The 27956-nt window shown below is 44.8% G+C and overlaps 2 protein-coding genes across 3 annotated transcripts in view; one reads left to right on the top strand and one right to left on the bottom strand.

The window, feature by feature from the left end:
- Positions 1–27956, top strand: part of harbi1 (harbinger transposase derived 1) — a 148754-nt gene that overhangs the window by 1885 nt on the left and 118913 nt on the right. The window contains exon 7 of one of the 2 annotated variants that reach the window (XR_013076267.1): positions 102–1788. Coding sequence is in view for 1 of the 2 variants with exons in the window: in XM_076724020.1 (XP_076580135.1) it covers positions 102–302 (201 nt within the window). In the remaining variant the exon portion in view is untranslated. Of the gene's footprint in view, positions 1–101; positions 2105–27956 lie in introns of those variants that run through there. The other variant, XM_076724020.1, reaches the window with a different exon arrangement.
- creb3l1 (cAMP responsive element binding protein 3-like 1) lies at positions 401–27876 on the bottom strand. Its single transcript, XM_076724019.1, has 13 exons — positions 27425–27876; positions 18851–18983; positions 17450–17536; positions 10847–11001; positions 10670–10751; positions 10314–10522; positions 9882–10028; positions 9577–9635; positions 6801–6869; positions 4925–5027; positions 4648–4789; positions 3746–3914; positions 401–3664 (listed from the first exon to the last, which is right to left on the bottom strand). Exons 1-13 carry the CDS (start codon positions 27533–27535, stop codon positions 3628–3630), a joined length of 1503 nt encoding a protein of 500 aa, XP_076580134.1. The 5' UTR covers positions 27536–27876; the 3' UTR covers positions 401–3627.

Raw genomic sequence — 27956 nt, 5'->3', positions numbered from 1 at the left:
TTCAAAGCAAAATTAATCAAATTTTCCATGAAAAAGAAGGAAAAAGATGACGTGTTGTTCAGGAAGTAATTTAGTCCCCGTCTCTCCCCTGCTCGCTGCAGTATTCTCCAGAGAGGAGCTCGTCCATCCTGCTGGCCTGCTGCGTTCTCCACAACGCCTCCCTGCAGTCGGGATTGGACGCCTGGACCCTGGAGAGAACAGACCCTCTGGAGCAGCCCGAGAGCCTTGAACAGAGGCCCGAGGACCGCGACAGCCAGGCAGAGGAGCTCCGAAAGCAGCTCATACTCAAACACTTCAGCTAAACTGCTGGCTGTACTCTGGAGTCCACGTTGAGGTCAAAGGAGACCCAAGACTGAATTAAGACATGGAGGTCACATTGAAATCAAGTCCACAGACAGTGTTGCTGATGCAGTTTTTTAATATTTTGCTGGTTTCTACTCTACGGACTACACTAAGATAACATACTTATATATGGAGGAACATGCAAGACGCTATACAACAAACCAAGACGACACGGTACCCGAACACATTTCAGATAACTCCCCGGAAAGTGCTTGATTATTCTTTCTCAAACAAACATTCTCCAAATACTGACGAACAGGTCAGAATGATCAAGCACTCCCTTTTGTTTTACGGCTATTCAAACTGTGCGCAGCTGCTGTGTTATCAAGGTTTCTTTACAGGTGGAAGAAGTCACCCTCCCTCTATTTTTTTAAATCCCTCCCCACTTTACATCTTCCGTCCCCACACATCCACTGGTTTTCCTCCCCCTCCCACGTGATTCCACAGGTGAAAATCTTGGACTATGCCACAATACAAAAACAAGGCCCTTATTTACAACAACTGCACATTACATAGTTGTCATTATTTATGTACACTGGTGCATTAAGACAGATAAGGCTGAGAATGACAGGGTGTTTGTGCGACAAGCTGCAGTCACATGATGTTTGTGTGTACGCTTAGCACGAGGGACACAAAAGGAAATGCATACAGAAAATCGGTCTTAATTGAAATGTTTTGGGGATCGAAATGTTTTAGAAGTCAGAACTCTTGTTATTCCCTCAAGGATTTGGACTGGGACAGTGAAATGTCTGTTCTCATAGCTTCTAATTCGAAGGAATACCACGACCTTTACAACAGTTGCTTTTTTGTTAGAATAGTGGTGAAGGAACAGAGTTTTTGCTCGTGTCCTGGTTTTCCTTCAAATGGTAGAGATAGCAAAGCTAGTGGTGTTTTACTTCCTGGAATGTATTAGTCCCCTGATCGGCTTCATCAATATATACACACTTTCTACAAACAGGAATAAATACAACATACACTGCTGTCGCATGAGCACATTTGCTGTCGATGACGACAGGCTTCCTCTGCTGCTTTGAAGTTAGAAATATGTACATTAAGGATTTTTCAAAGCCAATGTTTTTGAAATTCTGCAGTTGATTTGTGATACTTTTTTTTTGGCTTTTTGGGTCAAGAAAGTTCAGCTTGAGGCTTAAAATTTTTTTTTTTTTTTACATTCCACTGTTAAAGCTAATGGCGTTTTTAATCATGAGGGAACAAAAAGACGCTGTGAGGTTTCCATGCGACAGCAGTGAAACATAAACACTGTATTACAGTTAAAAGACACAAACAGATCATGTCAAAGTTTTACACTCCACCGCCGCGTAAAACTTCACATCATCCTAAATGCCAAAACACAACAGACAATTCCCTTTTTTTTTTTGCATATATTAAATATGCTCTTTTTTTGATGCTCAGAATATATTATAAGTTGGATTTTTGAGTTTTTTTGTAAACATTATTTAGAAAAACAAGACATTAAGATAAACTAATCTTAAAAACAAGTTCATTATTTTTTTGTCGCATAAATTAAGTATGCTCCTTTTTTGATGCTGCAAATATATTACATATACAATTTTTAATTCAATAAAAATACTTTTTTGTCATGTTTCCCCAACCTCTGTCAGGACCCCTTTCACGGTCCCTTGATATGAAAATATGGTTTCCCCCCAAAATGATGCAGAATTTTGGTCAGTTGAAAGTCAAAAACTAAACTTCAGAGATGGATTTAAAAAGTGGAAAAATAAATCATTCCATGTTTTGTCGTAACTCTTCACTGTGAACACGACTGTTTGGGAAGCAGCTCAAACCGAGGCTGGCTCAGGGTGAAGGTGAGCTTTAACTGCCATGCCCCCTAAATACAGCTGCAGGCATAAAAGAGAGACAGATAAACCCTGAACATTCATCCAGGTTATGATTAGTTAAAAGAAAGAACCAGAGTGATTATAAAAACGAGCTAAATCTGAGGCCAGCAACAAACAGCGTGAGCAGTCAGAGTCACGTTTCAAGGTTTATAGTTGAGTGTGGGCTGGAGTCGTAAAGGCCAAGTCGGTCATATTTGACTTAAGTGGAAGGCACTTTTGAAATGGCACAGCTTCCTTTCAGACGTTTTCAACAAGCCAGTAGCAACACGTCGCGTTCATTGCGTACTGTTCTGAGAACAGATCGTTATGAAGCAATTATTCCAATTAGCTGATGTACAGAAAATGAATCGTCGATAATTTTGATGATCCATTAATGACTGAACTTTCTTTTTTGGACTTTCGGGAAGACAAAACATTTGAAGATGCTACCTGGGCCTCTGGGGAAGCGTGACAGGCCTTGACAGTAAGATACGAGCACCATGCGAACACCAACGAGGGTCCCACAGTGGAGGTCCGGGAAGTTCATACATGTGTGTATGTTCATGAGTTGTTAAAGGTGCACTGGGACCACATTTCCCATAAGGCTGTTTGCTTGCTCTTGCAGCGAGGATGTTGCTCTGCAGCGTACAGTGGCTCATATCTTCTTGGCAATGGTCTGACTTGTTTGTGATGATGATGAAGTGACTTCCTGTATCTTAACTAGAGGTTCTTTAAGACCTTGTGTTTTTAATGTGATGTATCTCTAAAATATTATTCCTGAATTTTAAACATTTTCACGCTAAAATGTCTAAAACAACTAGACCTATTTTATCTATTTTACTGAGTTTGTCCTGACATTATCCCAAAACAAACCCAGAGAAATTTGTAATTTCATTCAAACAGTGCGTTTAATTTGGTCACCTGTCAGCGGCGTCATGTCCCCTGTACCTCCTCTAGTAGCTCTAACTTCCAGGGAAACGCCAGATGATACGTCGGAGAGCGTAGAAGGAAGTTTGCGAACGTAACTTACTTAACGTGAATAAAACCTCAATACATTACCTCGTCCATGAACATGATTTCTGCCTGAGTCAGATAGACTTTCATCGGCCATGTTGGCTGTTTGACCATGAAGAAAACTCTTTCGTTTTTGCTGTTTTGATCGGCAGAAATTACACGCTGTGCGTTTAGAGTTACACAATATTTTCACACACAAAAATGGAAATTCCAATAAGATGGTCCTTTTAAAATCAAGTATATTCAGGTGGAGCAGAATCTGTGTAAGGGCAGTGAACCGGCTGTGGAGGATGGGAGGGCTGTCTGAAGGGATGACGATGAAGTAATGCAGATTTTGGTCCTGTTGGATGTTGATGAAGCCTGCTGAGTTCAGGAATCCGGACGGTTAGGCCTTTTTAGGGGTCAGAGGTGAGAAATCGGGGGTCAGGTTGTGTCAGAAGAACTCTGAGACTCCGTCTGGTTTTGTTTCTCTGAGGAGAGGAGAGGACACTGTTAACGCTGAGAGGACAGCGGAGGTTTGAAGACATCAAAAGGTCACCGCGTGTTCGTACCTCTGCTCTAGCTTGGGCCCAGTCGTCTGGTTGCTGTGTGCGTCAGCTGTGTATCGGCTGGTCTGGATGTGGGAGTGGCCTTCTGACTGTGGCCTCTCTCCCTCTGATGTCGCTAAGCTCTCCTCCAGTGGAGCCCCTTCATTGTAGAAGAGCAGGCTGCGGGAACGGACTGCAACGCACAAACACACACTGGTTTTCACTCTCATGCCATTCAGGGCTGCGGTGACTTGTCAAATTCATTCATTTCGTAGACTTCAGCCAAAAAGTCCTTCTTCAAAGTATCTTGAAAAGGAGCTGAAATTAAACGTAAGCAATAAAGATGACGTGCACACAAGAAATATGAAAACTCCTGCACACAAAATTATCCAAAAAAAAATCGTATCTAGGGTGTATTTTCGGGTGTTATGAACATCGTGGCCTCTAGGGGCCCCTAGCAGGGACTTTTAACCCCTCCCACCTCCACCCCTACTGCAGGGCAATATGGCCAATTTCAGCCCCTGATGGTTACAGTCGAGCAGACTTTTTCCAGTACCACTCAGAGGATGGTTGTTGGCAGAGAGGAGTGGTATTTAACATGATGACAGCCTAACTTTCAACGGGGGTTTCCCAAGAGTAAGTGGTTAAAGACGGTGAATTTATAGGGAAGTGGAATGCAGCGACAAAGTGGATACTTGTGTCGTCTTCACGTGTTGTCTTTGAGAGAAACATGTTTGTGGTGTGGAACGCTGCACTTGATTTATTGTTCTTATGATGAGTCTCACTGCTTTTCACTCTGTCGCTGTGAGCCAGGTTACTATCTCATAAATTCACTGTTGTATTACACTGTTGACTAAAGGAGCCATGCAGAAAGAAAATTTCTGGGTACATTAAAGGAGAGTTTTTGAGTGTGCTTCAATACCAACCCTGACTGGTGGTGTAGAGGTCCGCCGATGGAAGAGAAGGAGAGGAGGGATGCGAGGAAGAGGAGGTGTCGGCGAGGAGGGAGAGGGGAGAGAGGCAGGGAGAGAAGGAGCCCAACACCAGGACAAAACACACGGCCATCATCTGCGTGGAGGAGGTGAGAAACGCTCGCGTTAACAAATATCTGGAGGTAATTCCTTTAGAATAGAGCTTCAATGAATGACGTCACTTAAATAACAATATGCAAGAGATTGTCAATAACAGCAAGAATTTATTTACCATGAGGCACGTTCCTGTTTGAGTTGAGGCCATTTTACAAGAACGGGGAACAACCTTCCCTGAAATCAAGGACTGGAGCTTCTGGAGCTGCTGTAGGAGAGACCTAAAGAGAGAGAGAGAGAGAGATTAAAGGCATCATTTCACAGGTAGAGAGTTTGACTGTGATGATCTGTGCAGAGCCTCCCAATCCAATGCTCCTGCAGTCGTTTCTCTCCTCTTGTACAGGCCTCAATTCTGGCCTGATCAGACATTAAAGTAAACTTTATTCACCTGATTTTCTGTTGCATCGTTAGTCAGCCAGAGTAAGCAAAGAGTACAGTCAGGCTGGACAGATAACGAGAGGAAAACCACCAGAATACAGTGTGTCAGTGGGATCTGGAGAGCAAGGTTCTGATGGTATGAGCTGTCAGGAGATGTGAGGACACACTCTGACCACTAAGTGGAGACAGAGAACCAGATACTGCTGAACCAGCCCTCAGCCAGTCACTCACTCCTTTAATAAGCTGGGAGCAGATCTGCAGGTGGCAAACTTAACAGTGAGTGAATCAGTCGGTCCATATGTACATCCAGTGTCTCACATCACGTGCAGCAGAAGGCAGCACTGACCTGCCGGTTGCCAGCCGTAATAAACTTACATGGGATGATGCTGACCAGCATCACTCACACGGGACTTTGATGTGAAACCACAGTGATTTACTGCTAAAGTTACTGCTGCTTTAAATGTACAGTGCTCCTAAAGGTCATGCTGGCTGGCTGGGTGGATGGTTGTGTGTGTAAATATTCAGCACAAAGACGGAAAATTTCAGTGGATTTGGTGTTTGTTTCTGCTTTTATGGGAGCTAAGCTAGCAGATTCTCCCTGTTCCCAGTGTTCGTGCTAAGCTAGGCTAAACATACCGTGGACTTCTATCTGCACTGGACACGCAATTCCAAGTTCGACTCCAGACTTTTTAATACATATTTAATGCTACATGAGTTCAAATTGCTCTTGTACAGCTAATAAACCAGTAGCACTCACCCAGCTCTGCATGAATCAAAGTGGATGAAACCTTCGCATGCAGAACACAATGACCACTAATAACTGCATGCGGGGAATTTTTAGAAACGACGACCTTAAATTTAGCTCATTTGTTTAAAAACTTTTTTTTTAGACCTGCTCGGAGTGAGTGTGCTGTGTGCTGACTCATGTTTGCCACTTTGTGCCAACTCATTGTTCCTCCTTGTGGTGGTTTAACATATTCATCAGTGTGAGTGTGTGTGTGTGTGTGTGTGTGTGTGTGCGGTGGGAAGGGAGGGGGTTGCTTTCCATGATGAAAGCTTCTGTTAAGTTGCAGCTTTAATGACAGACTGAGGCCGCCACAGACAGACAGACAGACAGACAGAGACAGACCCCCCCTCTAAACCTTAACCCTCTATCCCACCACACCCACCCACCCATCCACCCATCGACCCACCCACTCCAGGATAATAGCAGATTGGTTTCATATTGTTATAATAACAGAGGAGACAAACAGAGCTGGGTGAGTCCACGCTTTGCTTATGGAGCAGACAAATTTCTGTTTAGACTCCTATAATGTAACACACTGCATATAAACTGTAGACCCCAAAAGTTTTTACATACGGAGCATAAACACTCATATGTATAACCTACAGTTGCACGCTTTCGTCCTTTGAAGACAACATGGCTGCAGCTCAATCAACATTTCCCTGCTTGCAGTTATAATCATGGTTATTGCTCCAAGAGAGATTAAAGAAAAATCAGAGGCGGTTTCTCCAGCCCTGCAGCAGCACAGATCGTTCAGTTTATCAAGCGCACAACACGACGCTAATGTCAGCCTGTGCGCGTGTGTGCGTGTGTGTGCGAGAGGCAGCCTCACCTGTTGGCGGTCTCCAGGTTTTCTACTTTTCTCCACAGGTCGCTGTTTTCTGACGTGTAGCTCTCCACCCTGATCAGACAGACAGAGACAGATTTTTGTTTCTCAGTTCAAATGTTATACATATGGCTGGACTGGACATACGAGACACCAGATGCATTTTCCTGTACATCATTTTTGAACAGCATCCACCAACAGTTTGCAGAGCGACGGGGGAGACGGCCTCCTCCCAGCCTCCTTTTGATTTCCATTATCATCTGAACATGTTGCCCATCTTGTGTTCTGTTGCTCAGAATCCGCCTGATCTCCTCCTGTGTTTGGTTTGAACGCGGCTCATTCACACATTCCTTTCAGCCGGTCGTCCTGCTGTTTTCTTTCTGAGAGGTCTTCCAATAATCCCGTCCTTATGTCCGAAACAGAAACACAAACACAAAGAGGATCGGGAGAGGAGGATTTCTGTGCTCGCACACCTCCTCTTACTGTGCTGATTCAGTCAAAAGAACCTGCATGAGGACGCACACTCTCATGGGATTAACAGGTCATTTTGTATGAACCTTTTGGGTATTTATCAACTGACTGCACCAGTTCACTTTTGGCTATGAAAGCGACTCAAGGCGCCTTGAGGAGGAGGAGGAGTTTGTTTCTGTTCACTTGTGATGATGAAACACTTTCTGTTAGTATGATGTGCTCATGTGCACATTCGTACCTGACTCCACTTTAATCCCCCACAGTGCTCTTGTGTCTGTTACCACACTCAGCTCCAAAGACAAAAACTGCCTCTTAGCTAAACTTCAAGGGCCAAGCTCACGTCAGGATTACACAACTCTATCTTTCCTGTCTTTTGCCAGTTTTCATGTGTTCCTGCGCCAGCGATGTGCATAAAGAGCACAATTATGTACACAAAGGCTTACGGTCAGGTTCAGCTCATGAGCCAACATGGCTGCTTTCTGGACCAAAGGCAGCAAGCTTAAATACAGCTTGTAGAAGAAGGAGGAAAAGTCGTTCATTGGTTGCTGTGAAGGATAGCCGTACCTGTCTATCTATCTATACAACAACATACATCGTTTGGCTGTGAGCGTAGCCAATGCAACAAGGTCAGTCTGGCATTTGGTAAACCTGCCTTCAACAGGAGACACACAAAAGACAGCAATTAAGGGGCATGGGGTTGGGAAATGTCAAGAACGGGTGTCAAAAAGATGTCAGAATCGAGCTTTGGGCAAGAGAAAACTGTGTGTGTCTGTGTGTGTGGTCTGCTGAGGAGAGGGAGCACCTGCTACAGGTACCAGAAAACCATTTCTTTAGCCTGGCACTCGTGAAGTGGATCCTGTCCTATCAAACGCCGTCTCTGCATCCAATGATATGACGGTTTCAAGAGCTGGAGAGGCAGAGACAAACAAAAAACATCCAAAAAGACAACATGCTCCTTCGACGTGATGCTGGGGAGGCAGCTCTCAAGTCACATTTGGTTCACGTAGACTTTCTGGCATTTCTTCGGATGGTATACCTGAGTTAATCAGACAGAAGTACCGGAGGGGCGCTGTGATTGGTAAAGGATGGTTTCAGCCAGTGTGCACTGAAAGAAATGATACGCTCGCGGATAAAAGCTTTCAACGTTTTCCCATAAAAGCACTGGGAATATGTGATGAGACCCTGTAGGCTTCGTTCATTTCAGGTAATAACTTCAGTCGAGCGTCCTGTTCGCCCACCTGACATTAAAGTGTCACTTGTCATTTGTAGGACACATGGCTGAAATGTGGTTTGGCTGCAGGCTGCAGTAAGTCTCCCAGTAGTTAAGTCCAGAGCATCTTTCCCCTCCAGTCAAATTTTGCCGTTTCCAATGGTCTTCCACTTTCTCTTTGAGTGCCGTATTCTCCCTCATCACTGACTCTAGGTTAAACTGGAACCCACTCACGTCAAGTTCCAGCTGCGTCATCCTGTCTCTATGGTCAGATATGCTGGTCTCAACCTCTCTGCTGTGAGTTTCTCCATTAGTGGTGATACAGGATCATCCCCCATGTCGCCACAAGCTTTAACAGCCCGATTTTGGGCTTGAGTAGTCGCCTTATTGCCCATTGTTCCCGCTGTGCTTGGCGGACGTGCGTCTTAACACCATACTGTGTAACTGGAAGTCCACTGGGCCTTTTTTTAAGTTGGAAGTTTTCTGTTTTAAAGATTGATGTCCTCAGTAAAAAGTAATGGACATTGTGGCTGCGAGCGACAGACAAAGTAAGGAAGTACTGAGAGACAGACTCAGCCCTCAGTATGCTTCAAACAAAGTCCTCACAGACTGTTGAACAGCCTCTGAAACCCCCGTCTGACATTGGAAGTGTGGTCAGATAACATGCGACCAATATTATTGCAAGAATTCTGAAGGCCTTGACACATTGTTGGTTTCAGTCTTTTCACGGGATATAAAAAAAATAGAGAATAACACCAGTTTTATCCTTCAAAATTCAATCACGATGCCACTGACAGCAGCTTTGTAGAATCTGTACAATACATTCCAGACAGTGGATTGATTAGAGTTTTAATTTCAGATGAATTACAGATCAATTCAGGAACCACGCTGTGATGAATAATCTGGAAATCTGACCTGACAGTTCTGCATGGACTCTTCTTATATTATGACCACTGATATAGTGCAGTATCATTACTTTAATACTGTTTGAGTGGACTATAATGGGAAAAAAAGGTTTGGAAATACACACAGACAGATAGAAAGGTAAACCAAAAGGAGCGGAAAAGGAATGGAAAAAATGATTTTTTTTCCGAGCCTTACTTTTTCTCCAGACATTCAACGTACTCCTTCTTCTTCCTCCGACTCTCCTGAGCTGAGATCTGGGGAGAAAAACAGACGTTTCTTAGTGTTAGGCACCCAAATCTCTTTGTTTGGATGCTTATAATGTTTCTGTTTCAGCATCATTTGTCATTTGTCAGAGCGTATTGACACCAGAAAAATGCCACCACTCAACTGAATTTCAGTTTTCAGCTCTGCTTCACTCTAAGAACAGAAGTCTGACTCACTGCTTCTGTGATGTTCGGCACAGCTGTGAGCACAAACTAAACGAAAGGTTCAGCGTTTACCTTATTTTTGATCTTCCGTCGGACTCTCTTCAGTGCCTTCTCTTCACTCTTAGTGAGAGGAAGTTTGTTTGGTACTGGGTAACCCTCAGCAACCAGGGTCCTTTTCTCTTCTTCTGTCAGCATGAGGGGCCCTGAACCCTGCAGCTTCTGCACAATGAAACAAGAACTTCATCAATATATATGTAAGTGTATGTAACACATCAGCATTTCTTATGTGCACAAAATTGCAACAGCCTCCCCCGAATATCTCAACCTGGATTTCAAGCTTAATGTGTTAATGGAAGGATAATATTAACATTCTATGTATTAGCCAAAATCGTTTGTTTCCTGAGCATCCGGGCTGCTCTCTGTGTGTGAACTATGAGCCACTGAATGAGTGATTGTTCCCACTTTCACTGAGTAAGCAGCTCAGGGTGGTGTTCTTTTACTCACATGTGGTGCAGTGAGGAGAGGTGAAGAAGAGATGGCTGAGGAGGAGGAGGAGGAGGAGGAGGAGGAGGAGGAGGCACGCCCTCCTGGCCTCTGTTGTGGTTGAGGGGAAGACGGTGGCAGAGGGAGGTGCGGGGAGGAAGGAGGGAGGGAGCCGTCACTGTCCCCGTGGTTGCTGCTGGGAGGGGTGGGTGGGAGCTGGAGAGCATCGTCTGAAGGAGAGAGGGGGGTTGACTGAGTGCTTCTGTCCTTTACTTTGACAAGTATGTTTGTGGCAACTGGAACAACTTGAGATAAGACGTGTGTGTGTCTGTCTGTGGTGTGTGTGTGTGTTTATGTGTGTGTGCGTGTGTGTGTACCGCTGGGCAGGCTGAGGTACTGTCCAATCTCTCTGGGTTCATCTTTTATGGCTACTGGCTTCACTTCGTCTTGACTGTGCTCCTGCAGAAACACACCAACAACCAACAGTGATGCTGATGAAGTGATCGGCTCATATCAGCGCTAACACTTCGTAATGCTAGGTGGAGGATGCTAACCGTGTGTCTCCATGGCGATCCCCTGTGTGGCGGGGCGGGGCTTAATATGAGAGGCGGGCCTTCCAGAGGTTGAGGATCTAACCGCTGACCCACGTCAGGCTCCTCCTGTTTCACCAGGATGGCTGAAAGGTCCTGACTGAAGTTCCATTCAAATTCTGAGGGAAAGACAATGAACATCAAAAAAAAATTTACTTTTGTTCTTTTCTTTTTGAAACAATCAAGTCAAAGGATGAAATTAAATAATCAAACTTTAATTCTAAACCAGAAAGTTAAAAAAGCAACATGAACCACAATGTTTTGAGCATCTTACGTAAATCTAACTATGTGTCTTCAGCGAGGCTTTGCTGTAGGTCTTCCAATGGGAAGTAACTGGTAGCTTATAAATCACACTTTCAAAGAGCTTCCCCAAAACATTTGAGCACTTCCTGACAAAGCCGGTCATTATAGACTGCTGGAAGACGTCGCTCTGGCAACTGTGGTGCATAATTTGTCTCCAGCGAGTGTGTATCTACCCTGAAATAAAAGATCGGGCTGAACCAGCAACTCGTCTTCAGTGTCCTCCCCGAGAAAAAGACAGTCGCTGCCTTTCAACACCGTCGAAAATATGCATAATCATTGACCCAACAATGAGGTTAGAGTACAATTTTGAAGGAGGTTCACCAAAACACAATGAGGATATATTTCTAAGAGCATCTCACAGGTACATGGTTTAGTCTACTGTGAGCTGCAGGACAGTTAGTCACTCCTCGTATAGTTGGTGTCCTACTGGGCAGGATGATGAAGAGGCTCCGGTCCTCTTCACCAGCAGCAGCAGCCAACCCCTGATTCTTATGCCACTGGTCCCTAAACCAACACGCCCACACCAGCGCAGCCCCTTGTGTTGTTTTAACAAAGGGCTGTTTTCAGCCTGGACGTCAGCGAGCCTCCTGCAGCCACCACTGGACCACAGTGAGCTTCAACTGCAGACCTCAAGGAAATCCTGCCACTGGCAAGAGAGGGTCATGTCTGCTGCAGCCTGTCTTACAAAGCAGGATTAGTGAGTCAGGGCACTGAATTAAACCCGAAACAGCTAACTGCTCCAAATGTGGTTATTTCCAGATTTTACTCGGCACACTATCCAACTAACTCCTCTTTGTGAGACAGAATCCAGATGCCGCAATCAACACGATCCAGAGTTAACTCACTAGACGTCTTGCATGGGACGTCTCATGAGGAGCCTTTAAAGGAGCGTTCCACCAATTTTACACATGAGGATCAGTTTACTCGTCATGGGAAATACTGCTCGTGGAGACCGGTCTTTAACGTCTTCTGTGGCTCTGGGTGGGCTTTGCTGAATCTGATGAAATCCCCGATTTTAAGGCTTTTAATTCATAACAGAAAAGCTGGATCACAGACAAAAATGTGGGGGTGTAACAGGCAGGCAGGGTGTGATGAAACATGCAATTGAGCTGTCTCATGGGAATTGTAGTTTTTGTTTCTGCTTGACCCATACTTGGGAATAAATATGGGATATCTGCCTCTGCTGCTTCAGTCTTAACCACTATTTGTTCTTTCTTTCTTAATCTGCCTCTTGCAAGTCCCCAAACTTTATGGCAGTGCAATACTAAGTGCTGCTATAAACTTAGATAAAATACCGTCATCAGCCAACATCTGTTATGTCGCTGCACCATTACGTTAAATGGAAATGATGTAGATGTCTTTTATTACACATATTTGGTTCAAAATAATGTTCAGTTATTGTAACAATACACCTACTGATGGACGTTAACTATGTATGCTTTCAATTAAGGCCCTTTAAAGGTGAGCTGATTAGGCACCGCTCCAAAGGACTCCCAGCAAACAGCAAACATTTGACTTTAAATTGAAAAGTGAAACCATGTTCTGAGCCATGACATGATGCAGTGGCTGCAGGTGGAGACGGAGGGGCGTGTGATGTTTCAGCGAGTCAGCTTTTTTCATTTTAGAATAAGACATAAACACCAGGAAGGACACTTTGATGTTTGTCACGACTCACGCACACACAAACTACCAAAAGGCCCCCACGGTGCATGGAAAGAGCACAGCAGCAGTTTAACAAGACACGGGCTGCTGTGTGTGTGCGCGCGTCGGGAGTCAACGTCATTTTAATCACCTCCTGGTTTCCAAGCAACGTTGTGCTGGTAAAATGCTCTGAAGTTTACAAGCTGTGTGTGTGTGTGTGTGTGCTGGGAAAAAAAGGGCAATCTAAAGGGTCAGCAAACTTCACGTCGATCGGCCCGTTCGCCTGCTGGATTGGTGCTGGAAGTGGTGTTTGCACCAGAGGAAGAGGCCTGACTGCTGCGAAATCAAATCATTTTTATCCAGCCTACGGTGCACAACTCAAATATACTCAGTTTACAATCAAATAAAACAGACACGTGCAGCATTTTTGCTTGATAATCGACTCGAGCGATTAATTTTCTCTCAATCAGCTTCCTGTTTAACTGACTAATCGTTTCAGTTCTGCTGGAAAACAAAGGACACACTGAGCACAGTGTCGGGCTCTAAACGCTGATGATGGGAATGCGTTTCAGGTTAATTAATCTAGTCCGGTCTCAAAATCAAATGACAACTTCGGTCTCTGATCAGCATGGTGACTCTGAAATCACTCACGACATATTAAAGATTAGGAGTAGCATCTGAATTCAGTTTTGGGGGTGGCTCCATTATTGACTTATCCCCCACATCCTCTCCATAAGTCAGACCCACAGAAGCCTCTCCTAATGAGGCCGGTCCTGCTGCTAGCCTGAGCCTCGTTAAGCCTCCTGCCCTTGTTAAGCCAGGGCTTGATTGGAAGCCCTCCACCACCATTTCATAATGAATACCAGAAGCTGCTAGCTGTTAGCCAATACACAGGAAGGTTCAGCACATTTGTAGCTCCTCTGGTATTTTCATCAGAGCTAGAACGACACATCCTCTGACACGTCTGGAGGAAGTTTCATCAAAAAGAATGCATTTTGATGATTTCATGCATTCTTCTACAGCTGTCTGGGCTGCTTTCTTCTTTCTTTTTCCTTCATATTATCAGACTTGATATCGATAAATTGATAAATAATGATGCAATTCAAAGTAAAGTGTTCCTTTTTTACACCTGAGTGATTAAAAATGTTACTGCTCAACAGGAAAGTAATGTGAAGGGGGGTCTAAACATCATTTTAGACGTATTGTTTTATGTTTCTGTAGTGTTGACCAGTGTTATGTAACTGTAAAAGATGCTTCTGGATACAGTAAAACCTGATCCTCTCCTTAAACACTTTATGGGATCTCTTTGGATGCTGTTAATAAAAGAGACTCTGCCTGTGTGGCTTGTAAAAGCAGGTAAGAAATCCTATCATAGAGCAACGGCTAATGAACAAAGGCTCCTGGCAGTCATCACAGGGGGCTTTAACGGTGGAGAGGTGGTGACTGTGTTTGATCTCAGTGGGACAGCAGGAGTATTAAGACCATAAATGGAGCAGCGCAGCAGGAGCTGCAGTAAAACACACAGCTTCTCTTTGACTGAACGAGACCAAATGAGACCAACACGCGCTAATACCACAGGCTGAGCGAGAGAAAGAAAACGGGACAGCAGGGCTAAAACCGAGTATCAATATGTAAGGAACAAACATGCTGCAAGCAGCATGTTAAAAATGGCTGAAGAAGACCTCCGTGTTGTGAAATGTTGATCGGCTGTGCTGTCTCCCTGTTTGGCACAAAATCACATATTTCACATCACGTTTCCACTGAATTCCTTCAGTAAAATCAAAAATAAGTCCAGGAGTATCAATGTATTTGATGGGAATGTGGAGGTAACAAGACAGCATTTTTTTCCATCCCAATGAACTTTTTCTGATGCTTTGAAGGGGCTCAGACGTCTGTGCTCTTCACTCTGTGACACGGGTTATATTTAGGCACTGAGGCAAAATTAGCAGTTTTTATAGTATCTCTTATCTGGCAGTTTCCTGTCAGGATGTTGAGGGACCGGTGCCAAATCAAACAAATGTGATTTGTATGGGGGGCATCCACTGCTGGGGAGGACCTTAAATTACTATCTGTTGTTGTCCAAGAGGATAAACTACGATCCACTAACTCCTTCATTCAGAACAAACTGGCTGTCTGAAAGGGCAACCACTTCTGAGATCCTCAGGTGGTTAATTAACCTGATTCATCAAGACAAACGAGCTGCTGCTGCTACAGCGGTGCGCTCTCTGGATGCCTGTGAGGCCTGCGAAAAGGCACAAAATGCAGCATGCACATGGATCCTCTCAAGCATCACTGGAGAATAAGACCGAGAGATCCCAGTTTTATGTGCGACTCTCAGCAGAATCTACAGCTGCCTTTTGCACGTGTGTGTTAGCATGCATTGTAAATGTACTGAAACACAGTTGCGTTACGGTCCAAGGCATCTATTGTAGTTAAATACTTGCAAGCCCATCATTAGAGCGATACTGTATGACTGGATCAACGTTTCAGCTGCAGCAGTCTTGTCAAAATACTTTTTACGCCAAAATGGCAGCTAATGGTCCAGCTGTCTGACAGAAGATTTTTCAGAAGAAATGTGAACAGAGCGAAGTGGTAAATCAGAAAATGAAAAGTATGCGGTAGGTGTTCCAACAAGTGGCTTAATCGGACATGTGACACTCAGATCAGAGCGCAGAGCAACGTTCTGCAGGTGGAGCATCGAGTGCAGGAGATGCGATGAAGCCCAGAGACGATGCAAACGAGCATGCAGTAAAACCCTTTGGTCATTCTGCAGCCGATCATTGGTAAGAACATAAGCTTGAAAACAGAGGATCGCACCATTCTGGAGAGTTGGCCCTGTACCTTTTTCCTCCAAAACACTTCAACTGTTGTACCACAAAATCTAGCAAATATGAGAGAATAACAAAAGCATATTCAATAAAAACAAACCTCGTTTATGGAGAGAAATCTGGGGAAAAGAGTGATATCTTCCCAGGAAGTAATAATCATAATGTATGTATATGTATACAATCATGCATTTGTGCAGGGGATGCACCAAAGTAGACTTGGTGGAAAAGTAATACGGAGCAGATTCAGGTCGCAAAATGCATTTTGGAGAAAGTTCAGTATCGAATAGGCTGGATTACATTCACATACATAAGACATGCAGGTTTCTCTCTCTCTCTGCGTGCATGCTCCATATGTGAGCTCAAGACAACAGCTATGCAACTACAGCCCAAGGCAGCGAATGACAAAAATATATATGAGCTACCACGAAGTCAAAGCTGTCTAAACGTTTCAGTTTTTTTCTTTTAGGTTTCAGAACATCCTGTTTGCTTTGGCATCAGTGTACATTTACATTTTAAGCATAGCGTATGTGTCAGGATTGGATGGACTGCAGCGATTCTGACCGTGTCTTACACTGATTCATTCAGTCTGATGTTTTTTTAATCTGGCTAAAGAGCAGAATACTATGTAAATAAATATTCAAGTTCACAGCGTTGAACTGAAAACAATGCACGAGCCAGGCGGGCGTTTTATGACGTGAGCCCCATGTTTTCGTTCAATGTGGTATTTTGGCGATACAGGTAATCCGATATTCATACCAATAAAATGGATTTAATTGGATTAAGGGAGACGGAGAGGGAATGGTAGAAAAAGGAGAGTTAGAGGGAGAGACAGAGAGAGAGAGAGAGAGAGGGAGAGAGAGAGAGGGAGGGAGAGAGAGAGAGGGAGAGACAGAGAGAGAGAGAGAGAGAGACAGAGAGAGAGAGAGAGATAACCTGTCAGAAGAGAGAGTTTCCGCTGCCTTCGGCTAAAGCTGCAGACTCAAAACCATATGCTTGTCATAGCGTTGTGTGTGTGTGTGTGTGTGTGTGTGTGTGTGTGTGTGTGTTAGGTGGGCAGGGCTTAGCTGGAGGAAAACTACTCAGTCTGGGATCCTGCTGCTCAGACAGCAGGATCCCCGGGACAAACGGAGAACAGACAGACAGCAGAGCGAGAAAGACAGGTACAGACAGAGACAGAGGAGGACGGGCAGAGACGCAGGCAGAGAAGACGACAGGACGAGATAATGAGGAAGACGAGTCAGAAAGAGAGAGAGACACAGCAGAGTCTGAGACACAGTATTTCTATCCTACACTGCAGAAGACAAATGCTCCTCTTACATACAGTGTAACAGACAGCAGACCTATCAGTCCCAGCAGAACGCAGCGTCCTCCCCGCTGCAAGCTAACCAATTGGCCTGTCTTCCTGTCAATCAACATATCCATAACCTGGTCCTCATGAGACACATGAAGCATCACGCCTGTTTGAACACAGTCTTTGTACAAGACAGCAAGGTCTCTGGCCCTGAGAGTGACAGAGCCAATCATCACACATATTACATGACGGACGGTGGATTAATTCAGTCGGAGTTCATATGATTGGACAAACAGGGTCAGAGTGCATGACAAATAGTACATGAGAGAGAAAACGGGGCCAACCAGATGAACAGAGGACAGCCAGGGTGATAAAGAACCAGACTAAACATCAGCCGCAGAGTTTTGGTTGGCTCGCCATTTTTCCAAGAGGCATAAACTAAGACAGAAAGGAGCAAATGGATTTAAGAATCGGTGAAACTTTTTAATGAACAGGGTGACCTACCAGACTCTTGGTCCATTTTGATTGACAGGGCTGGGCTCTGGGGGGCGGAGTCTTCGCTCAAAGAGTAGCTGTGCTCCGCTTGAATATCTGTGAGATTCAGAGGTCCTTTTCAGAAATGGAAAACGTAACATTGCTGCGTTCAACCCGTTGAAGCGATGCCTTCTTGTCATTCAGGCGTATTGTAGGTGTCTGTTATTTCAGAGAGCCACGACGCTCTCATTTTCACCACCTGGTGCGTGAGCGGCGAGCAGCCTATAGGGTGCTGGTCTCACTTATACTGTGGGAAAGGTTTGGTTTAACCCACACCACGAGGGGATAAAATCATTTTTATATTACAGAAAAAGATCTTCAACAATTTAAAATCACCTCATTAACATTGTTTTTCTCCGACACTGGTGTTTATGGAGACATGACACCGACATGCTAAACTGGCCTCAAATTAACGTCATAAAGTTTATGTCTGAAAGGAGCTTATTATTCATGATTTACTATCCAGACAGCTTTATTATCAACTTTATGCGAAACATATTTTCGTGCACTGTTTAGCTGTGATATGAGAGCGTTTGCGACCCGGCCGCCATGTTGGAAAACAGACGAGCCAAAACCAAGCACTCGTAGTACGTCGCCGGATTCTGTCCATAGGCAAGTGCTCACGTTGATCCTTCTGACAGCTTTAACAGACTGACAAACTCTACACTACAATAACTCTGAACGGCAGAACAAGCCCCATCTGAGCAGCTCTCATTTCAGACTGTGAGTGAGGAGCTCAGCCGGTGGCCTCCTCTTCACAGACCCAGCACCTGCTAGGTGAGGGGGGGGGGGAGTCTTGTGTGTTCCCTCCTGGTTCATAGTGCAGAGTTTTGGAAGTGCGAGGCTTTGGCAACAGACACTGGCTCTCATTTGGTGGAATTCGACCTCTCTGGGGAGAACCGAGCCAGGGTTGATGTCAGTGGTTGGGAAGTTACAACCTGATACGGTTGCTGTTCATGCAGAGTTTTGGCTTTCCAATCGAACCAAATAATGGGATTGGGACCTTTTCTACTCAGACATTTGCTCCGGAGTGCAGCAACTGGCTGCTGCGCTGCTGGACATAATGTGAGTAAATGAGAAGGTCATGTAAATGTCACCATTAGCTGCAGCGAGGGAAACTGTGGTATTTTCTGGCCTACAGGCATTTCAAGGCAAACATATGGGGAAGGGTTCCACCAAGCAACTTCAGCTACCTGCTGCGAGGAGTTAATCCAGACACTGGAAATAAGTAGGAATTTTATGTTGATGGGAGGACTAACCACTGTGATCTGACCCCTATCTCTGCACACTTCTTTTATTTTATGCTGTGAGGAGGAAAGTAGCATGCGTTTTCTTGTAATTAAGATTCTTCATTATGTAAGAGGAGCTGACCTGGGCTGCTGTCTATGTCCATGTGTAACAGAGAAGGTCTGTCTGCCAGCAGGGGCCGCTCTAATAGATGGTCGTCAAAGAAACTGCTGAATAATTCGCTGCTGAAGTCGTCCATCTGGTCACCCGAAAAAGGCTGGAAAACAACAAGAGCAACAATTTATTAAAACAAAGACAAGCAGCAAATCTTCAGACAGCAGAAGCTGAAAGAGGAACATATTTCAGACCAAATGTGAAATATGGCCACCATCTCTCCTTCTGCTTCTGAGTCATGAATAACGGCCAGAAAGGTGTTTTTGCAGAACATTATGACGTCACAGTGAAGCTGACCTTTGCATATGAAATGTCACCACTTGTTCGTGTTATCTTATGAGACATTTGGGTGAAATTCTGTCAAAATTATCGGGGGAAATCTTCAGTTATGGCTCAAAAAGTGTTTTGCGCGGTCAGAGCGACCTTGACCTTCGACCACCAAATTTTAATCAGAGATATCGGCATAAAAGTTACTCAAGTCAGTTTCAAAACAGTGGATGATTAGTCTACGACAGACTGTCTCTCAGAATGAGAAAGCAGACAGCGCAGCGCTGATAGCCTGAAGACTGCCTGGGAAACAGCCCTGACAGATTCATCCTCAGTCTGGATGAATGAGTCACTGAGCTGAGAGACGATGTTCTGGAAGCCTGGGACAGCATGGTGCTCTGCTTTCACTGCTTTACACACACAAACACACAATATGAGTCACCCTGGTCTTAAGCAAAAATGCACAAAGGAGTACAAAAGCGTGCGCACACACACACACACACACACACACACACACACACACACACACACACACACACACACACACACAGATGGATTTGTTGGAACCAATCAACTGCACAAGTGAACTCTGCTTGGAGACGTCTCAGGCAGACACAGTGACAGAAATAACTTGATTTAATTAACAACAAATACAAAAGTTGATTTACATGTTTTATGCCTGGAAATTAGCTTCAGATCTTCTCCGAAAACTGCCAGAAGTGTCACAGCAGATTAGATCTGGCCAGTAGCAACAATAAAGACACGACTGTGATAATAAATACAGAGCTAACTTCAATATGCTTTAACATCAACAATGGAGGAATGAAAGGCTCGCCTGCCGTGACAGAACCAACAAGGAACACTCACCAGACTCTGCAGTTCCCTTCAGCTCGATGGAGCTTTGCAAAGTCGGGGAAAAGGTGTGCTCGGCTCATCGCGAAGGCGAGCTTTGCACAGGAGTGTACTAAAGGTATGAGTGCTGGGAGTCAGCGGTGATGTGCACAGGTTATGTAATGAGATATTATTTGTTTGTTTCAGTAAGTTAAGCAACTTTCACATGTGCGTTATCTCTGAGCATCGAGATGTGTGACTGTGTTGGAGGTCAACGGTGTTTGTCAGGAAACTCTGAGACACATGCAGCTGTCTAATAAAAGCATGTGGAGCAAGCACACACTCATACCCACACACACACACACACACACACACACACACACAGAGGATAGACATGCATATGGTGGGTAGAATAACAGTAGCACGTGACACATGAAGAACTGCTGACGCTTTGAAACTCAACTGTGGACTGTGATGAGCTCTGAGAAAGAATGTTAATTTAAAACAGCACAAAAAAAAAAAAAAAAGATTTGCATGGACTCAAACCCCGTTTTTGATGATTATTTATGGTTGTTTTAGCAATCGCCATTCAACGTATTTGCGTTCTGTAAGTCATGTCTGTGGAGTAGTTTTCATTGTTGCTGAATTCAAATTACCTACACACAAGTGATGAGCAGGAAACGAGGCGTGTGCGTAATCCTGCATTGTTTTTAACTCTATCTCATTGATAACAGCCTCACTCTTCGCTCTGCTTACTTTGCATCAGAGCTGTATTAAATTACTGCTCATGCAAAGCTGCAAAACATTCATCAAAATGCATCGACAAGACGTCTCCGTTCGGCTTCATTTCTAATCAGTGCAAGGGAGGAATGCGACAAGGAGCGGCTGCAGTTAGATGAAGGGCTGCAGGTGAGAGGCTGCAACCCCTCAGCAAGGTAAACCCTGTATCTGCCCTGCTGCTGTGCAGAAAACTGCTTTGTAAGGGATGAAGGGTGGCTCTTCTTGCAGGGTTGTGTCTGAAGTAGAGACAGATGGCAAGCAGGAGATCTCATCGTCACATCAATATTTGCATTTGAACATAATCTCAAGGCTGAGATACAATTGCTCTTTCACACACAAGTGACCTCCTTATTCATTCACTAACAAATGCACCTCCATACCAGCGCAGTAACACAGCATTGTTCTGTTGCTGCACTCAATGTTGGAACAATATCGCTTTAAAAGAGCCGTGACGGTGCTGCTGTAACTCTGCTCCATGAAGGAATATAGGCCACATTTAAACCAGGCAGCTGAAAATAAACAGTGGAAAGGTTCCCATATGGAGAAACGAGGGTGAAATTGGTGCTAGGAAAGTTGCAGGCAAGGAGAGGAATAATTGAAACAATTTAGTATGACCTTCAATTAGCTAATAGCGGCATTAGATGAACAGTGTTAGGCTTTATGCTGCTCTCCACGAGCAGTGCTGACATTTCGCTGTATAATATTTAACTCCTGCAGACCCAGCTGTGGCTATAATAGACAAATGATCAAGGATTGATAGATTGACTTATATTTTGAGGCTGACAGTAGAGAAATGAAAGATAAGAGAGGGGAGAGAGTCGGGAAATTACACTGATGTTGCAGCTCATGGTTGGTGTCTTAACCCTGAAGCCACAGGGGAGCCCCTCAAGGATCGATGTCGGCTATAAAAAGCTACGAAGGCTAAAAAAATTTGCATTTACAACATAAAATTGTTGCTGGAGCAGCTGCAGGTAATCAGTGATGTGACCTGATATCAGCGGTGAACGTTCTCTTATAAATGTTGTTTTCTGTTTGTCTTTTTGTAATTGTTTCATCATTTGTCTTGTAAACCACTGTAGAGCACAGCTTTGAAAGACAGGGATAAACATATGCAGTTGTGACTTGTGATTGTAGTTATTAGGACAGGAAGCTCTGTGAGTCCACGGCGGTTCAGTCGGTCCTGGAGCAGATGCAGTCAGTCTGAATAGAGCCACAGAGGTCTGGACCTTTCATTACCTGAACCCTCTGTGCTGGGAAAAGAATCACATTAGGGAGGAAAACAGTGTTAAAAAGCAGTTGACGGTTTTTATAGCTTATTTCAGTGGTGGTGTGTCATTAGGGGGATGGGGCTGAGATCTAAACCACACAGGCAAAGAGCTGGGAAAGACACATGCAAGGAGTAATTATAAAAGCAGAGCGCGACTCTGTTATGCCTGTAATTAACAGTGTTGAGTCTCAACATATCTCTTTCCTCTCCTTTCATTTGGATGCCTGACGGGTTCAGGTGAAACAGGCAGAAAGGGTTCAAATCACCAACGCTGCTCTGCATGGGAAGTTTGGTGCCGTGAGCCAAACTGCTCATCTATCAGTCACCTTTAACGCAGCGGGGTGGTGGTCTGCGGGTAAGGCAGCCACCTCCTGCACCTTAACAATCACACAAATGATGAACATTCTCACTATTTCCCTGATACAGCGATGAAGGACGTCCAGATGTGAAGTGGACTGACAGCCAGGTCAAAGATTTTATGTCATGATGGCAGTCTAAACCATCATAAACGCTTCAGAACATCAAGTACAAGCCAAAGGGAAGCACGCTGAAAAAATGGAGTCACTGATTTAGGCTACTTTTTAACGACGTCTTCATCTCCACGGCTCATCACAGGCCTGGTCATCATGCCACACCAGCGCCGTCCAGACGTCCAGCGCCTACACAAGTTTCCCTCTTCAACATCCAGCTCCGTCCTAAACCAAAGGACCTTGCTTCAAAACGATGGCTCAGACTAAGACTAAAAAAAAAGCCTTTGATTGGAGCACTTTTGTTCATTTCTATTGGTATGCAACCTAAACCTGTTCTCATAAATACTCTTTCTGTTGTCGCTGCGTGGATGTCTGCCATTTCAAACCTCCGTACATCCATGATTGCTGGGATTCAGTCCAGCATCAGACGTTTTGACCCTTCTCCTATTCCATTTTCTAATCCGGCTATTAAATTACTTCTGAAAGGTATCTCTGAAGTCACTCATCACTTTTCCCATTTTGCATTGAATTTAACCTGCTTGACTTGACTCTGATGATCTTTTCATGCATTTCTTAGATGGCGGCGAACGCACAGCATCCTCCAACATTACTAGAAACAGTCTTTCACCTCGTCACTACAGTCCGTGTCTTAAGCATTCTGCAGGCCTGGCTCGAAATCCAGAATCAAATACTTCTGCGGCCAATCACGTCAACGCTGTCCTCGCAAATGTAAGATCTCATTTTTGTGGTTATTATTCCCGATGTTCCCCTGTCATTTCATCCACTGTTGTGGTCCTGGCTGCACTTATCTTGTATTCACGTCCTCCCTCGTATATAATTCATTCAGATAATAAAGGTACCAATTATCAGGCAATGCATCATTGCTGACCTTGCTCACTGCATACCGGCATCACATCTGGTCATTACCATATTCATGCATTTCTGCTCACCGCAGACCTCATATCATCGCATTCTAGTCACTAATTACCATTTCAACAAAAAATGAACCAATAACCACGTAAAGTTTTCCTCTGTTCCTCTGCTTTGCTTTTCATTTTGCGTCCACTGCTGACTGTAAAGGTAAAGGATGATGTTTTCTTTGGTGGTGGTGGTGGGTGGGGGGGGGGCATCGCTGCCCCCTTAAGATGACGTCATGATGGGGTTTAATTGCCAAAGAGTTTCAATTAAGTCTCTCTTGATTGAACTGTATTTGGCCACATGTGGTAATATATGTGTTGGCTGTGTTTGAACAACCTGTGTGTGTGTGTGTGTGTGTGTGTGTGTGTGTGTGTGTGGAGCTCCTCCATAGTTCTCAGTGAAACAGTGGAGGAGTATTTTCCCTCACACACTCACACTGCTGCATGCCTGCTCACATTCCATCTGGAAGCTCGGCGGCCAATCGGCAACGAGCATGCAAATGAGCTGGGTGTGTCCTTTTAAAGCTGGAGTACAGGGTCTGAACGGAGAGTAGAACAGAGTAGAATAGAATATGGACGGAGAATATATTAGAAGGAGGAGAAGACAGGGAACAGAATATAAATCCAGAGGAGATTCATGGAGAAGGGACTGAAAGATGTATATATGTGTGTGTGTTTATCGGCGAAAGGCTGCGTGGTCCAAACATCTGCTGAGAATTATGACTCTGTAGATTTGGTTTTTATAGAAACATAGATGAGAAGAGAGTAGAAAAGAATCACATAGAATACACAGAGACCAACCCAAAACTTGCACTCACTGAACTACGCTTGCTTTGTGTAAGTGTGTGTAAACACATGTGCTCGTCTGCAAATAAGGCTTATTTTCATGGTTGATAAATCTCGGTAAATTAAACGTTGGAAGTTCAGAATCTCAGACCAAAACATCAAGATATTTGCACTTCTGAATTGTGAGAATTTGCTGCTTTTTTGCCTCATTATTGTGAAAGTAAGCTGAATATCTTTAGGTTGTGAAGTCGCATGACAATCATGAAAATAACCATGAGCTGCAGCCCGACTGATTCCTCCTTAAGGATTTAGGAGAGCTGTCCTCACCCATCAGGAGTTTGCAGTAAGTGGCAAATGATGCATGACCCTTGATATTGTGGGAAAACAGAGAGGTGCACATGATGCTCAGATGCAGCTGATCCATTACAGCAAACCAGCAGCGGCGGTCACTGATCAGCTTCAAAGCATCTGTTCAGTTCTACTGCAGCTAAAGCAGCTCAGAGCTAAACAGGATACAGAGCAGAAAGTGTGTGAATCCTGCTGTCCTGCATGTAGGAACACACCTTACCATGAAGCAATCTTTGCTGTTTTGGCGCTCCACCACCACCATACCCATCCTACTTGCCCACCACTGTCTCAACTTTGGAGCATTTAGCAGCTGCTGAGTCAAGTTGGTGGAGACGAAAACAGAGTTAAAAGGAGAGTAAATACTGGATTTACAACAGTCAGGAGGCTCCATATCTGCTGATATTAAAATACGCAGCTGTTTGTAGGGTGATAAAATATCAGTGGGTTCACGGCTTGTTTCCCCTGCCCTCACATGGTTCAAGCAATCAGCTCATTCACTCCAATCGCTCCTGTGTTCCTCCTCATCCTTCTCCACACGACTGCCATGAACGCTGCCAGGAACTCACAGGTTACCATTAATACTATTGAGGGTACATTAAGACGGGCAGCATGACAGAAGCCAAAACATCTCGCCTCCTGGTGGCTGGCTGCAGTACAGGCCATAAACCCACCCCCTCCAGCAGGTGGGACATGGGCCAAAGTAAAAAATTAAAGGACTAGTCAGGTGCATTTTTGCCAAAGATGGTCAGTTTAGGTAGTTCTCATGCTGATCTATGTTCAACTCTTCACTTTTCTGCTAAGTTTGGGTTTTAATTAGCTACGTGATGCTATAAAAAGAGGGTGTGAAGTCATGATTGTCAGCTGTGATTAAGTCGGGTGGGTGTCCCCTGATCACGACCATGCAGACTCTGACTGCAGGATATTCTGGATTCATTTTTGTACGGTGGGAAGAAGTGGAGACGCGTCGCCCATCTTTATGGACAGTCTATGATTAAGACACTGTCAGAGGGAGGTCTTTGATGCTGCTTCCCGTCATCAGCACCTGTTCATACGACACAACTGCAGAGTACATGTTCAGGAGAGATCAAAATCAGGCCCATTCACTGCACTGAAGAATGTATAAGCGTGCCATTCTGCAGTACAGCTAATCAGCCATCTTTTCCCATGTCCTCAGTGGTACAGCCCAGCCTAGTGGCTTCACAGCAGAGTGGACTACTTTATTTAGAACAGGGACGGGGGGGGTATAAACCACAAGCAGACTGCTCGGCTGACTCACTGACTAGAATAGAGGCCTGCTTATAAAAACCTGCACTGTTAAAAAAAGAAAAGAGGGAATGACACAGAGTGGAAAAAGAGACAGCTGCTGATGGAACTGAAATGAAGAAAGAGTACTTCCTGCTAACACGGTCACCGACAGAGATATTTGTCATTAAACTCCCAGTGTGCGGCAGGGAAACGGTACTCAGGGTGCAAAGCTCGGTCAAGCATAGCGTGCACAGAGGACGCGGCGGTGTACTTTCGTAGCTGGAGGTGGCAGTTCACTTGGAAACAGGGCAGAGTGGGGAGGAATACATTGTCAGACATCACAGGTAACAGGCTCTCATCACAATTCAATCCACTACATCTACATGGAGCGGTGCAGTCACTACAGCTCAAAGTGGGCATGAAACAACTAATTATTTGCCTGGAAACGAGTGAAATTCTGCTCGACCGCATCCTGTTCATTACAGCCACAGGTCTTCTTCTACGGTGCAACAGGAGGATACGTGCAGCTGTTGCCACTGGTAACCTGTTGCTTTTGGATGAGGACACGGCGAAAGGATCGGTGACGACAGTGTGGACTGTGTGTGTACCCCGGATCTCTAACACAACAACACTGAGTTGTGTGCACAAGGAAAAGGGCGTGCGATTACTCTGCAGAAGCACTGAGCTGGGTGGATAAGATTCAGTCAAAGTGTCCGCAGGAAATACATGATGGTGCACAGGATACACTGCAGCTGACTAAATGTGAGACATAGAATTGAACAACTGGCTGACTAAAGCCAATAAAGATATAAAATTCACCCCATAATTTCATTACTTAGGCCTGCAACTGACTATTATTGTCATGATCAACGAATCTACCGATTACAAAACTCAAAGATCATAGAAAATCAGCAGTTTGAAAAAGTGCCACGAGCCATTTTCTGCTTTAAAAATGACTTCAATGATTATCAAAGCAGCTGCAGATTACTTTTCTGTTAGACAACTGATCGATTAATTGGCTGAAATTAGACTTGACTTCCAGCAGTGAAGGCTTTCATTAGTTCAGGAGCTACCTGAGTGTTAATTAAGGTTTAGTTAAGACAAACACTGGAAGGCTTCATTGAAAACTAATGCACACACAACAGCTGTGCACAAGCCAGATTCTGCTCAGGACATGCCCAGCCTGTCTCACACACACACACACACACACACACACACACACACACACACACACACACAGCAGCAGCAGCAGTCAGGTGTGCTGCTGAGGACTGCAACACCTGCAGCTGAACACACACGCACAAGTTAACGAGTAACTCGCCAGCTTGTGTGAGTGTCCGCAGTCTCATAGCTCAGTTTGCCCGATTAAACACAAACAGCATGATAGGAGGCCCGGATGTCAGTCAGGATCTGATAACTGCACCGCCCTCCTGAGGTCCGGCTCCGGGAGGAACAGGCAGCGCCGTGCGTTTGATTGAAGGGACTTTAAATGCGGACAGCTGACTTCCAGCAGAGAGAAGCAACACTGCATCATAGTTTATGGGTCACACTCGTCAATACGTAGCTACACTGTACACTCACACAGGTGACAACAAGGAGATGCTAATTAAAGGCAGTATGCGCGAGAGCTCACCACATTAGTGAGGAAATCTCCGTCGCTGAGTTCCTCCAGGTCCAACAGGTTGGTCCCTCCGGACGGGTAGAGTTTCTCTGCTGTTAAACTGTCTAAGATAGACTCCATCATGGTTGTGTGTCTGTCTACAGCTCACTGGACGGATGGTCAGCAGCTATCTGGACTGAACGCAAATCTTAAAATCGACTCATTAATGAAGCGAGGCAGTTTGTTTTCAAACGGCCGCCGCGCGCCGTGTCAGTGTCCAGCCGGCGTTGGACCACCTGTGTGCAAACCCGGTGGGTCGATCTGAGTCCAGCTGCTGCTTTCTTTCGGTGACAAACTTGAGAAACGTCGAGAATTCACATCCTTCGACAGCTGTGGCGGAGTCGGTCCTGTCCATCCAGCTGCGTGCGTGCGGCTCTGCCTACCTCCTCGCGTGCGCTGTCTCTCCCTCGCGCCAATGAATATTCAGCGCAGCCCCGCCTCGTGGCGTCAAATAACGAGCCCGTCCAAAACACTGAATATGCAGCCTGAAACTACTCATTTCTGC

Source organism: Chaetodon auriga, chromosome 23 (genome assembly GCF_051107435.1).
Source record: "Chaetodon auriga isolate fChaAug3 chromosome 23, fChaAug3.hap1, whole genome shotgun sequence".
Lineage (NCBI taxonomy): Eukaryota > Metazoa > Chordata > Actinopteri > Chaetodontiformes > Chaetodontidae > Chaetodon > Chaetodon auriga.
Note: the sequence above shows the minus strand (reverse complement) of the source record. Positions and strands in the feature narration are given on the sequence as shown.

Bases quoted from the DNA above. Each gene is read 5' to 3' on its own strand.
- creb3l1 (XM_076724019.1), bottom strand. From the start codon at position 27,535: ATGATGGAGTCTATCTTAGACAGTTTAACAGCAGAGAAACTCTACCCG. The intron at 10,752-10,846 runs GTTAGCATCCTC...GTGTTTCTGCAG, and splicing joins GATCGCCATGGAGACACACG to GAGCACAGTCAAGACGAAGT. The intron at 3,665-3,745 runs GTACGAACACGC...TCCTCTCCTCAG, and splicing joins GGGCCCAAGCTAGAGCAGAG to AGAAACAAAACCAGACGGAG.